General features: G+C 59.5%; 1 protein-coding gene across 2 annotated transcripts in view; it reads left to right on the top strand.

Annotated features, from left to right (window-relative positions):
• The window catches only part of ARSG (arylsulfatase G), an 83,264-nt gene that overhangs the window by 62,576 nt on the left and 8,429 nt on the right, over positions 1–12,259 (top strand). For both annotated transcript variants that reach the window (XM_036451386.2, XM_045586272.1), the window contains exons 9-10: positions 6,893–7,001; positions 9,070–9,190. In XM_036451386.2, coding sequence (XP_036307279.1) covers positions 6,893–7,001; positions 9,070–9,190 — 230 coding nt within the window. The remainder of the gene's footprint in view (positions 1–6,892; positions 7,002–9,069; positions 9,191–12,259) is intronic.

The following is a 12,259-nucleotide window of genomic DNA, read 5'->3' as shown; positions in this document are numbered from 1 at the left end:
AAAAGTGAATTTATTTTGAGAATCCCAAGCACACAAAATATGGGTTGATCCAGGTCAACCATCAACATGGACTATGAGGCCAAATCGCTTCAGAAAGAAGACAATGCTCTGCCTTTGGGATCAGGAAAGTGTGGTGTATTATGAGCTTCTAAAATCAGGTGAAAACATTCATACTGATCTAAAACATTCATACTGATCTCTATCGACAACAAATAATCAATTTGAACCACACTTTGATCATGAAACGACCAGAACGTGCCAGAAGACATGGCAAAGTAATTTTGCTTCATGATATCGCACCATCACACACTTCAAAACCAGCAAAAGACACACTAAAAGATCTTGCCTGGGAAGAATTAATCCACCCGCCGTATTCACCAGACCTTATTCCTTCAGATTACCACTCGTTCCGATCAGTGGCACAGGCACTTTCTGAACAGCACTTCAAAACGTACGAAGAAGTGGAAAATTGGGTCTCTGAATGGTTTGCCTCAAAACATACAAAGTTCTGCCAAAACCGGTTTTGGCTCAATGGCTTGGGGACTGAAAGGTCCCAGGTTCGATTCCGGTCAAGGGCATGTAGTACCTTGGTTGCGGGCATATCCCCAGTGGGGGGTGTGCAAGAGGCAGCTGATCAATGTTTCTAACTCTCTATCTCTCTCCCTTCCTCACTGTACAAAATCAATAAAATATATATTTTTTTAAAAAACACAAAAAAAACATACAAAGTTCTGTTAAGACAATATCCACAAATTACCTGAAAGGTGAGGAAATGTGTAGCTAGCCATGGACATTACTTTGAATAAAGCACTTTTGGTGTTTCTCTTGAAATTATCGTGTTTTCTTTGATTATAAAATCTGCCATTGTTAATTGGTTAATATCAAATCCGCATTATTAGCCGGTTAATATCTAATCTAATCTGCATTATTAACTGGTTAAGAGCTAATTGCATTATTAACCTGTACATCTAGTACATCCTCATCTTCATTCCCCAAACCAGCTTTCTGTCAGCTATTCCTCCTGCACAGAAAGCTGCTGGGGGCTCAGGGAAGCCAGGCAGAGCCCTGTGTGGAAGGCATGTGGCCAGGACTCAGATCGGAGGTGAGCTGGGACCCTTCTGAACCACCTGTTCCTCATCGGTGGGATGCCGCACATCCTGCTGTAAGGGGGCCGGTCTCAAGAGCAGATGAAAGAGAGAAGACAGCCAGTGTTTTTGCAACCGAGGAGGACAAACAGTACCCAGAGCCTGGCTCTTTCCTCTCTGCCGCCAGCCTGCTGCGTCAGGCACGTGCTGCCTTCCCCTGCTCCCAGGCCCAGGCCCCCTCCTGGTCTTCCCTTGCCTTTTCTGGCCACCTGCCTTGCTCAGCTGATGGGCTGAGGCAGTGTCTCCTGGGGTCACAGCTTCACCCCTTGCAGGAGTGAGGGCGCTCCCCTGGGCTTGTGCCCTGCAGGGGTGAGGAGAAACCAAACCGGGGGAGGGGGCAGGCAGGAGGCCACCCAAAGTGGCCCTGCCTTCCCCCAAACAAAGAGGACGCGTGGTGCCTGCCCACTGCTGACCCCAAGCGCTCGGCCCCGGCCCGGCCCGGCCTGGCCCGGAGCAGCTGCCCTGCCCACTCTGTCCTGCAGCAGACCCCGCTCCCGCCCGGGACAGAACCAGCGCGTGTTTGTCCCCTCACAGACGGCTCCTCTGTCTGGAAACTCTCTCTTTGTTGTTTTATTTGAAGAGCAGAGCTGTTCCTTCCTCCCCTGGGTGATGAGGAAACACTCTGTTGAGTTTGGCATCCCCAGCGCGAAGAGACCTTGGTTGTTTGTAATCTGATGCTATCAGGTGGTTGCATAAGCTTTCCCACTGGGACAGGGCTCTGCAGGGGCCTTCTGCCCCGTGTGGGAGGGGAGGGGAGGGGAAAACAAGTCGGAGGTGGGCTGGGGGAGGGAGCACGGGACAAGGGGGTGGCTGCTGGCTCTGGTTGGGGGCAGGGGGGTTGAATTGTGTGGGTCACCAGGCCTGGAACGCCCCCATTTTCACACGTCAGGCCCACCAGGCCAGCCCGCGTCCTCAGTCCCCAAGGAGGCCTGGCTGCCCTTTGGTTCTGGAAAGCCCGTCAGCTCCGGGCACCCTTGGCAAGGGCACGCGAGTGTTTCTGTTTAGGAAGGAAGCCGGCTGTTCAGAGGCTGGAGGACGTGCACGCCTCAGCACAGGCGTGTTCTCTGCCCAAGCCACCGATCCAGACACCTTCGCGGGCCAGGCAGGGATCCGAATGGCCAGGTGTCTGTGTCGTCAGCGTGGGCTGGTCAGGGATTCAGGACCCTGGAGACTAGGTCCTGTCCAAAGACGTAGAAAATCAGTTTAAACAAAACCAAACCATCCTCGCCAAACAACGTGTCAGAGGGCTCAGCTCAGTGTGCGAGCCGTCAGGTGGCAACTTCGTCTGTTCTCTGCCTGTAGGTAATTTTCAGTTGTTGTTGTTGTTGTTTTTAACATATTTTTATTGATTTTGGGGGATGGAGGGAGGAAGAGAGAGAGAGAGAGGGAGGGAGGGAGGGAGGGAGAGAGAGAGAGAGAGAGAGAGAGAGAGAGAGAGAGAGAGAGAGAGAGAGATTATGAGAGAAAGAAAGATCATGAGAAAGAATCATTGATCAGCTGCCTCCTCCAAGACCCCTACATGTGCCCTGACCGGAAATCAAACTATGACCTCCTGGTTCATAGGTCAATGCTCAACCACTGAGCCACGCAGGCGAGGCAATTTTTTGATTTGTGGATGGCACTTCATGGCAGGCACCGTGCCAAAAGCTCTTGCTTCGAATTTCACACACATTCCCTTCTGTAGCTTTCCGCTCAGCCCCGGGAGAGAAATACCATCATGTTTGCCCTTTGTGGCCGCGGAGACTGAGCCGGACGGGTGTTCAGAGTTCTGCCTCAGGCCACCCAGCGAGCAGCATGGCCCTGGAGCCAGACCTGGGGTCTGCGGGTGCCCAAGGAGCCTCCCACTCACCCTGCTAACATCCTCAGACCCCCAGCACCGGGGCCCCCTGCCCCCGAGTCCCCCTGGACCTCGTAAGCCGGGGTCCCCCTCTGTGGAGAAGGGGTGCGCACCGTCTTCCTGACTCAGTGTGGCCCTGCGTCCCTCCGGGGAGAGGCTGCTGCTCCTGAGTGTGGCCGGCCCTGCCTCCACGCTCGGGGGGGAGGCACGTCACTGCCGTAGCCAGGGAAGACCAGGGAGGCAGCTCCGTGAATCACGGTTCTGTTTATCCTTCGGTTGCTGGGGCTAAATAGTTACTGCTTTAAGTAAGAGGCTCTGCCTTAATGAGAGCCATCGCTCACCGCAGGCGCACTGCAAGGCGCTCTCACGCCCGTGGGCAGGCCGGCCTTTCCCAGCAGAAGCCCACACTCAGCCAGTGCTTCTCCCGTGCGCGCCACGGTCTGGAGGGGGCGAGGGCTCATCCTCGCCGAGAAGTGGCTTCTGGAATCAGAGAGTTCGTAGGCATTTATTCTACAGGCTCACCTGTTCTTATGACAACTCACGGGTTCCTGTTCACCATCCGTCTTAAAGGTGCAGAGGTGTGGGCAGCATAAAACCCTGTGGTTGAAAGCACGAGGCTGCATTTGATTTTTACTCGTGTCCACTTTGTGGCCGTGTCCCCGCCCTCCTGCTTCCGGAATGGACACTCCTCACCGGCGTGCATCCCGGGCCCGTGAAGTCACGGTTTCTGGGGAAGGCTCCTCGGCGTGGGCATTTTTCAAGACTCCCCTTGTGCGTCTACCATGCATTCAGGGATGAGTGGGCACGCCGTCCTAGAAGATTTAATGGCTGAGAGGGTTGGCTTTGTGATTAGACCTGGACTCAAATCCTGGCTCTCGAGTTTGCTAGCTGTGTGACCTTGGGCAAATTCCTTAACCTCTCTGAGCTTTGGTTTCTTCATCTGAAAAACGGGTGTAAGAGGCACCTGGCTCTCCAGGTGATCGAAAAGATTAAAGGAGGGAAGCCCTCCGTGTTGCACCCAGGGGTACCTCGGCGCGTAGGCAGGGCTCCGTGAACAGGAGGTGCTCGTGTTGCTGTAGTTTAACTGGAAATGAGGTCCGATTTGTAGGAGCAGGAGGCACTGGGCAGTCCTGGGGGCCCGGAGGCAGCGCCCCTGGGATTCGCCTCTGCTGGTGCCGACAAGTCACAACGAGGAACGTTCTTCTGATCACCAGACCCCACAGCCCTGGGCACCCATGGGAAACGCCAAGTGGATTTTGTGAGTCTGTCCACCCCCAGCAGTACCGCAGACGCTGGGATTCAGAGTAAGACTGTGGTCACACACTTTTATAACTGCTTGTGCACACCCCGGGTGCATTTCAGATAGTAGATGGCTTTCGATTGCAAGGTCTCTGGGCGTGGCTGGGATTTTGAACCCTGGCTCTCTGTGAGAGCCACATCCCAGGGCGCAGCCAGACGTGGGGGGGAGGGAGAGGGATGGGCCCTCCAGTGGACCTGCCGAGGGCTTCGCTCAGCCAGCCCTCTTCTCGCCACCTCTTAGCTCTGAGCCTGTGAACTCTGCCCTGGGTTGGCATGTACACGTCTTATAACTGACCGGGTGCCTGCAGCCCCTCCAGCTCTCAGCCCTCTGCTGCAGTAGGGCAAACTCGGAAACAGTCTCCTCTGAAAACAGCAAACACAGAAGCTTGTGGCAAACAAGCAGACACCCCAGGGGCGGAGGCCCATTAGCCGGTTAGTTCATTCGGGGCCAGCGCACCTTTCCGGAAACATCCGGAGGCGGAGACCAGCTCCCGGGCCGGCCCTGGGGCCCTCGCCCGCCACGCACAGCGCTCTCGCCCGCCTTCTGGTTGGCTGTCAGCACTGTCGGCACACTTCACAGCTAAAGCTTCACCTTCCTTAGCATCTGGCCTCAGCGGCCAAGCAGACCTGTCTGGAGTGCGTGCATCGTGGACATGCAAATGAACAGATTCCGTGGTCCATCCACTTGACCCTCCCATCTCCGCGCCCCCCCCCCCCCCGGGCTTCCACATAAATTCCCCTCACGGGTGTGGAATTCTCTGCAGAGCCCTGCACAGGCAAGCGTGGACCTTCCCTGCCTGCCTGCTCGTTGGCCTTCAGCTGGGGCGTAAGCCATGCACCCGCAGCCTCGTGGGAGTGCGTTCTGTGCTTCCTGTGGCCCTGGATCCTCTCGCCGTGGGCATCGTGGTTGGGAGTGGCTCTGTGTGTTTGTGGAAGGGGTGCTTCTCGTGCGGAAGACTGTCTCTGAGACCTTTTGGGCCAGGCCAGAGGGCTCCCCGTCCAGCCCGCACAACGCCACTTGGTTTTGAGAGCCCCACGCCCCTGACCATGAACAGTCCCAGGAGGGGAGCTGTTCTGTGTGTTGACTGTCACTTTAATGCTTCGGGCACTCGAAAGCCGGCTATGAGAAAGTCTCCGGGGTGGCATGTAGGGCCAGGACCGTGGGGCTGGGCGGGCTGGCATAAGGGCAGCGGGGCAGACGCCTCGGTCTTGTTGCCCCTCCTTCCCGCGGCCATGGCTCTCCCATGCACGCCAGCCGGACGGGGGAGTTGCATGACCACCGTCCGTGGGAGCCTCACATGCCTGCCCCGGCGGGGCTTTCCACACACTAACGTTGCGGAATCCCTGGCTCAGCCAGGATGCGGGTGGGGTGTGTGTGGGAGTGGGGAGGTCACGGTTAGCTCAAGGCAACATGCATTCAGGATGTTTCCATCAACCATGACCTCATCTCCTCCAGCCCGCCGGTCATCGTTAAACCGGTGGTCACGTTGGCCTTGGCCGACACAGAAAGAATTCCCTTCGTTAGCAAAGTGGAAATTCATAGATTGCACAGCGATTGCTCTCGCCGCCTCCTCCTGAGAGGCCAGAGGTTGGAACTGTTACTAATGAACATCAGAACAACTCATGGATTCAGGGAAAAACAAAGCAAAGCAAAGACAACAGTGAAACCCGGGCCAGACCAGCGCGGGGCGTTGGGCAGATCACATAGCTGGGGAATGTTCTGCTTTGCCTGTCTTCAAAGAACTGTATTTTTTTTTAAATTGATTTCAGAGAGGAAGGGAGAGGGAGAGAGAAATAGAAACTTCAATGATCAGAATCATTGATGGGCTGCCTCCTGCACGCCCCGCACTGGGGATCGAGCCCACAACCGGGGCAGGAGCCCTGACCAGTGATCAAACCTGGACCTCTTGGTTCATAGGTCAACCGCTGAGCTGTCGCGGCCGGGCCAATTGTATATTTTCATCCGAAACGATTCCATTATAACCAGTAGAAAGACAGAGCACTTGCTTTACCAGGTATTCGTTAAGTACCCGTGTCCAGGGCCCGGGAGCCGTGAAGTCTCACCGTGTGGATTCACCATCAGCCCGTAAACCAGACGATGTGAAGCGTGAAGTGTCCTGAAGGAAATAGGGAGGGACAGAGGCCACTCCTTGCGTATGTTGAGTCCAGTAAAATAGAAGCACGTATTGAAAGATATTAACCACCTGAATAAAAACAGCTGGTTTTGCTCTGGCCGGTTTGGCTCAGTGGATAGAGCGTCGGCCTGTGGACTGAAGGGTCTCGGGTTTGATTCTGGTCAAGGGCACGTCCCTCAGTTGCAGGCTCCTCCCCAGGCCGGGCCCTGATCAGAGCTTCTGCAGGAGGCAACCAATTGATGTGTTTCTCTCTGTCTTTCCCTCTCTCTTCTACTCTCTCTAAAAAATCAATGGAAAAATGTCCTTGGGTGAAGATTTTAAAAAATATATTGTAAAAAAAAAAAATCGCTGGTTACTATTGTGTTCTCAGAGGCTCCTGGCGGCCCCCTGAGGGAGGGACCGTTGTGCCAGAGGGCGGCTGCGAGAGGGGAAGCCCGGAGTCACCTGTCAACGCACCCACTGCCCCTCCTTTCCAGGGGGAAGCCCAGCCAAGCAGACCACCTGGGAAGGAGGCCACCGGGTCCCGGCGGTGGCGTACTGGCCCGGCAGAGTCCCCGGCAATGTCACCAGCGCCGCCTTATTAAGGTAGGAGACCCACGTGACCTGGGGTTTACCACCAGGAAATCTCAGGGGCTCGTGGGTGAGGGACCTCCTCCCGCCTGCCTTCCGATATTGGTCTGGCAGCTGGTCGGGCAGCAGCGCGGTGGGACCTTCTCAGTTGTCTGAGTGAAGAGGGTGCTGGGCGGGCTCCTGACCGGGTGGTGTGTCTGCCAAACAGAACAGCCTCTCCCTTCTGCCCTGGCCCCACCTGGTGGGAGGAATCGTCGGCGCTGTGGTGATGGGGGTGGGGTGCAGGTGTCCGAGGGGTGCTGTGGGAAGCCAGCCCTTCACCGGCAATCACACGGCCCCAAGGAAGGAGTGTAGATGTCCCGGTGCCCTGGAGGGTGGGGATGGGCAGGGGGAGAAGGCGGCGGGGAGAGAGGGGTGGGAGGGGGTGGGGCCCCCAGGCTGGCGCAGAGGGAATGAACCCTTAGTGAGGGCTTTCGTCCTACGGCCACGAAGCTTCTGCCAGGAGCGGGCCCCCGGGTGCTGCCTGCGTTAGGAGGGCAGCGTGCCTGTGACATCCCGCCCGCGCTCTCAGCTCCTTATTGGGGCAGATCCGGGAGGCCATTCCCGGGGCCAGGACTTGGCTGAGTGGCCGTCGGGCAGCGTATCCATCGGGGACGGTTCACTCACTCACTCACTCACTCCCGCAGGGCTCTGCCTGTGCTCCGGACAGCGGGGCCTGCGGTGGCAGCCGGTGCCCGCTCCCAGGCGGGGAGCTTGGGTCTGCTGGAAGACTAATTTGTTTCCGCAGGTTCTTCATCATTAGCGGAGGGTCCCGGCCGAGGGAACACAGCGTTAGGAGAGGAAAGCAGGCTGCAGGGGCCCGGAGGCCGGGTGAATGGCTCCGATGCCAGTGGGAGCGGGAGCCCCAGGACTCAGGGTCGGCCCCGCACAGTCAGGAGGCCTGCGGTCCCGTGCTGTCAGCTGCCGGGCGGGCGGAGGGCCAGGCGGGCTGCTGTACGGGGCCCACGTGGGGCGCAGTGCCAGGCCGTGCTCACAGGCCGGCTGCCGTTACATCACCGAGGCTGCACGGCTTCTCCCGAGAGTGGTGTTTCCACCTGGATGCACCCGGCGCTGGCCGTGACGGAATCGCGTCAGCTTGTCGGCCATCGGGCCGCAGAGGCCATAGTGGGGCGGCTCGGGGGCGGCTCGGGGCTGCCGGTACAGGTGACGCTCGCCGAGGGCGCCGGGAACTGTCCCCGGGACAGCACCGTGGCCGCGAGCTGCGCCTCGTAGGATAGCGTTTGGCGTTAGACTAGGGGTGTCGAACTCAATCAGAGAAGGGGCCAAAATCTAAAATCCAGCCTAAATCGCGGGCCGAATGGTTTACTGAACAGTCATAAACTGTCATTGTGATGGAAACGCAGCGGAGTGCAGTGATGACAGCGCGGTGCGGGCCACATTGCAAGGCCTGGCGGGACGGATTTGGCCCGCGGGCCTTGTGTTTGACACATGTGCGTTAGACCGTCTCGACGGTAGCAGGACGGCGTGTCTCCATGGACTCCACCCTCGTGTTTTCCCGCGGGGATCCGTGCACGCTCTCGGGGAGCACCCTTGCTGCCGGGATCGGCCGGCTGCCTGTCCCCAGGGTTCGCTCGGGAGAAGGACACTAACACACCCCGCCCTTCCGCCCGGGGTGCTTACCCCCGGGGCATCACTGCTCAGAGGATGGGCATTGAGCAAGAAACCGGGCGTGTGCCCCGACCCGGATTGGAGCTGGTAACCTTTAGTGCAAGGGACAACGCTCAACCAACCGAGCCACGCCCGCCGGGGCATCGTGCCCATTTCACAGAACAGAAAGCCGAAGGCCCCGGAGCTGCACAGGGGGCAGCACTGGGGTGTGAGCCCAGGCCACGCCCGGCCGCAGCGCTGGGTGCTGAGCCGCTGGGCCGCTCGGCCGCCTGGGGGAGCAGAGACCCGGGGGGAGCGTGAGGGAAGCACAGGCGCGGAGGGTGGGCCACTCGGGCTGTGCGGTGGGTCTTGACCACGGCATGGCTGAGCGTCTGGGGCCGGCCGGGGCCACGGTGTCTGTCTGATCCTCCTGCAGCGTGCTGGACATCTTCCCCACCGTGGTGGCCCTGGCCGGTGCCCGCCTGCCCCCAGGCCGCCACTTCGACGGGCTGGACGCCTCCGACGTGCTCTTCGGCGGGTCGCAGACCGGGCACAGGGTAAGTGCCGGAGTCAGGTGCCCCGCCCGGCTCCTCCGGGGTGGACCTGTTCCCCGTTGTGCAAACAGCCCCCTGGGGGAGGCAGGCCAGCGGCGGACCACTCCAGATCCAGTTTGAGGAGCCTCTCCCTTCTTCCTCTTTCCGGAATCAGCCAGAATGTCTGTTGTATTTGAGTCTAATCGTTCGGCCGAGGTGGGTGCACGTGAGGCCTTCAGCTCCCACACTAGCTCGGGGCGGTGCGACCCAGCACCTGGTGTTCGTTTTCCCTCTTTCTCTCCCTCTCTCTCTCTCTCTCTCTCTCTCTCTCTCTCTCTCTCTCTCTCAATTTCAGAGAGGAAGGGAGAGGGAGGGAAAGATAGAAACATCAATGATGAGAGAGAGTCACCAATCGGCTGCCTCCTGTATGCCCCCTATTGGGGGTGGAGCCTGCACCCTGGGCATGTGCCCTTGACGGGAATCGCACTTGGGACCCTTCAGTCCGCAGGCTGGCGCTCTATCCACTGAGCCACACCAGCCAGGGCCTGGTGTCCTCTCCCCAGGTGCTCTGAGGCGCCACCAGGAAATGCTGGGCCTGATGGCCTGTCCCTGTCATTTCCCAGTCTTCCTTTTGCCCAAAGGGGAAGAGGAAGTGGGAGGAGGGGGGAGGAGGGAGGGGCCGGAACCCTCTTTGCAAGGCGCTGTGAGCACGGGGCTTCTCAGTTAGAGGCCGCACATCCAAGCGTCCGATTCTATTTATGTCTTTACCGAGGGCCACATGGAAGCGGCTCACATGCCGTGAGCTCAGCGTGCTGTCCTTCCCCGCGGCCGGCCCCAGCAAGCCCCACGCTTCTGGGAGCACTCATTTGTGCCCGGGGTTTGTCAGAGGATGCCCGGTGCCCGGCACGTACTCTCCCCCGCCCCGCACCCGGGGCCCCCGGAGAAGAACCGCTTCTCTCCGGAGCACCCCACCCTCTGAGCAGCTGGCGCTCCCAGGCCGCGCCCCGCTCCCTGAGCCACGAGAGCCAGGAAGGTGGGAGTCTCTCTACGTGACCCTGGGGGCCCATTCAGGACGTCAGGGAGATGCTCCCGAGTGTGCGTCACCATGGCAACTGACCGACTCATCGGAGTCACCAGGAAGCGCGTCAGGGACTGCGGTCTCCTTGATGTGGCCAGGGCCTGTGGAGCCAGCTCCTTGGCGCTCACTCCCTCCGTGCCCAGAGGGCAGGACGCTCGCCCTCTCCCTCACGTCCGCAGGCTCAGGAGGCCCCCCTCAGGGCTCAGCCCGAGGACCAGAGACAAAGCGCCCACCAGGCTTTCGTGGGAACGTCCGTGTGGCCACGCAGCTCAGGCAGGCGGAGCTGCTCCCTGACCGCACCCCGGGGCCCGGGAACCCCCGCCGGGGGCTGCTTGCCGGCATGAGCCACCCCTGTGACCACCCCGCCTCTTGGGGCGCCAGGTCTCGGCCGCATTCATGAGGTCCTTCATGGAGAGCCACCGAGGGCGTGACTGGCCCTGGCCCGAATTTGGCCTTGGATTTATCTCTCTGGTCAGCGACCCAGGACACCGCACCAAACCATCTCTAATTGGCCGAAGGGAGGCCACGCGGTAAAAACTCTGATTACGTACATGTACATGCATGTATGTGCATGTCATGTGTGTTTTTAAATAAGCACCCCTTGGTTGTGCCCACCGATAGGCACATCTCAGGCCTACAACGATCCTAGTAGGGGTCGGTTTGGAAGAAAGCCATCCCGGTTTCAGGAAGCTCAAAGGAGCTCCCCGTCATCTCAGTGCCATGTGCACACGTAGCTCAGCAGCGGTTCTTCCCTGTCCTACAAACGAAGGGACCCAGAGCCCCTGGCGTTCTGGCACCCGCTCCGGGCCCTCCGCGGAGAGGAGGAAAGGCAGGCTCACGGGCGATGGGGTTTCCCCCCCCGAACGGTCTTCTCACGGGCGGCCGGGGCCCTGTGACGCGATGCTCAAACCCAGAGGCACTCTGCTGCTTCCGGTCTCGCTGTGTCTGTCCGTGTCTTGGCAGAAGAGGGCAACCCCAAGGAGGGAGACGGAGGAGAGCCAGGCAGGGGAGGGGGCACAGCCTGGCACCAAGCCCCCACTTTGCACTCACCCATCAAGGCGGTGCGCGCGTGCGTAGACACAAAGCAGAACAGAGCGGAGCCCGCAGGTGGGGAAGGCAGCCGCGGAGGGGCAGCGTGCTTCCCGGAGGCGGTCTTGTCTTCGACGACGTTTGGACCGGGCGCCCTCGGAGGGGAAAATGTCTTCCCTCAGCTGTGACTCATGGGTCGGTTTGCCAACCGCCTTCCCGTGTTGATAGAAACAAGAATACAATCCGTCAGCTCCAAGGGGGCAGGGGAGAGGCACAGACAAGTTCTCTGAAACCCAGCCAGGCTTCTGAGTGAGCGCGCCCCCTCCCACCCCCCCCATCAGCATCCTCTGGGGCTGTGAGGTTGCCTCTGGTAACGTTGCACAAACATCTCGGCCCACACGGTGGCATCTGCGACCGGGACGCAGCGCCCGCCCGCCCGCCCGCGATTGGAACCAGCAGGCCGGCCCCCGTCTCCTGGACGTGGGAGCGCATCACCCATCTGTCGACAGAAGGCTTTCCAGGCCTCCCGCTTCCTGCTGCCTCAGGAGGAAGCCGCACAGCCTCCTGCGGCGAGGGGCTTGGCTTCCCGCTGGCCTGAAGCAGCCAGGGTTTTGAGTTACGGCCTCTCTTCCTGTTTGGAAGGGGCCGCTGTCATCACGCTGCCTGGGGAGCCGCCGAGCTGTCACGAGAGCCGGCCTGGGAGAGGCAGGTGTGGGAGGGGCCCCCGCGGCATCCCCCGGGGCGGGAGGTGGGGGCACAGCTGTTTACCGCTCCACAGATGGTTCTGATTTTTTTTTTTTTTTTTTTTTTTGCCCCATGGAAACTTTGAATCACAGAATCGCCTTCCCGGTGATGTATATCGGTCATGATTCATACCAGGGCGGCCTCCCGCGTCCAGCCCAAACCCCCCGGCCTTACCACTGGTTTCCTGCCCGGTCCTGCCCTGGGGGTCCCCGACGTAGGTGTCTCCAGGCCGTAGGGCTCTG

This window comes from Pipistrellus kuhlii, unplaced genomic scaffold (assembly GCF_014108245.1).
Source record: "Pipistrellus kuhlii isolate mPipKuh1 unplaced genomic scaffold, mPipKuh1.p scaffold_m20_p_22, whole genome shotgun sequence".
In the NCBI taxonomy this organism is placed as follows: domain Eukaryota; kingdom Metazoa; phylum Chordata; class Mammalia; order Chiroptera; family Vespertilionidae; genus Pipistrellus; species Pipistrellus kuhlii.
Note: the sequence above shows the minus strand (reverse complement) of the source record. Positions and strands in the feature narration are given on the sequence as shown.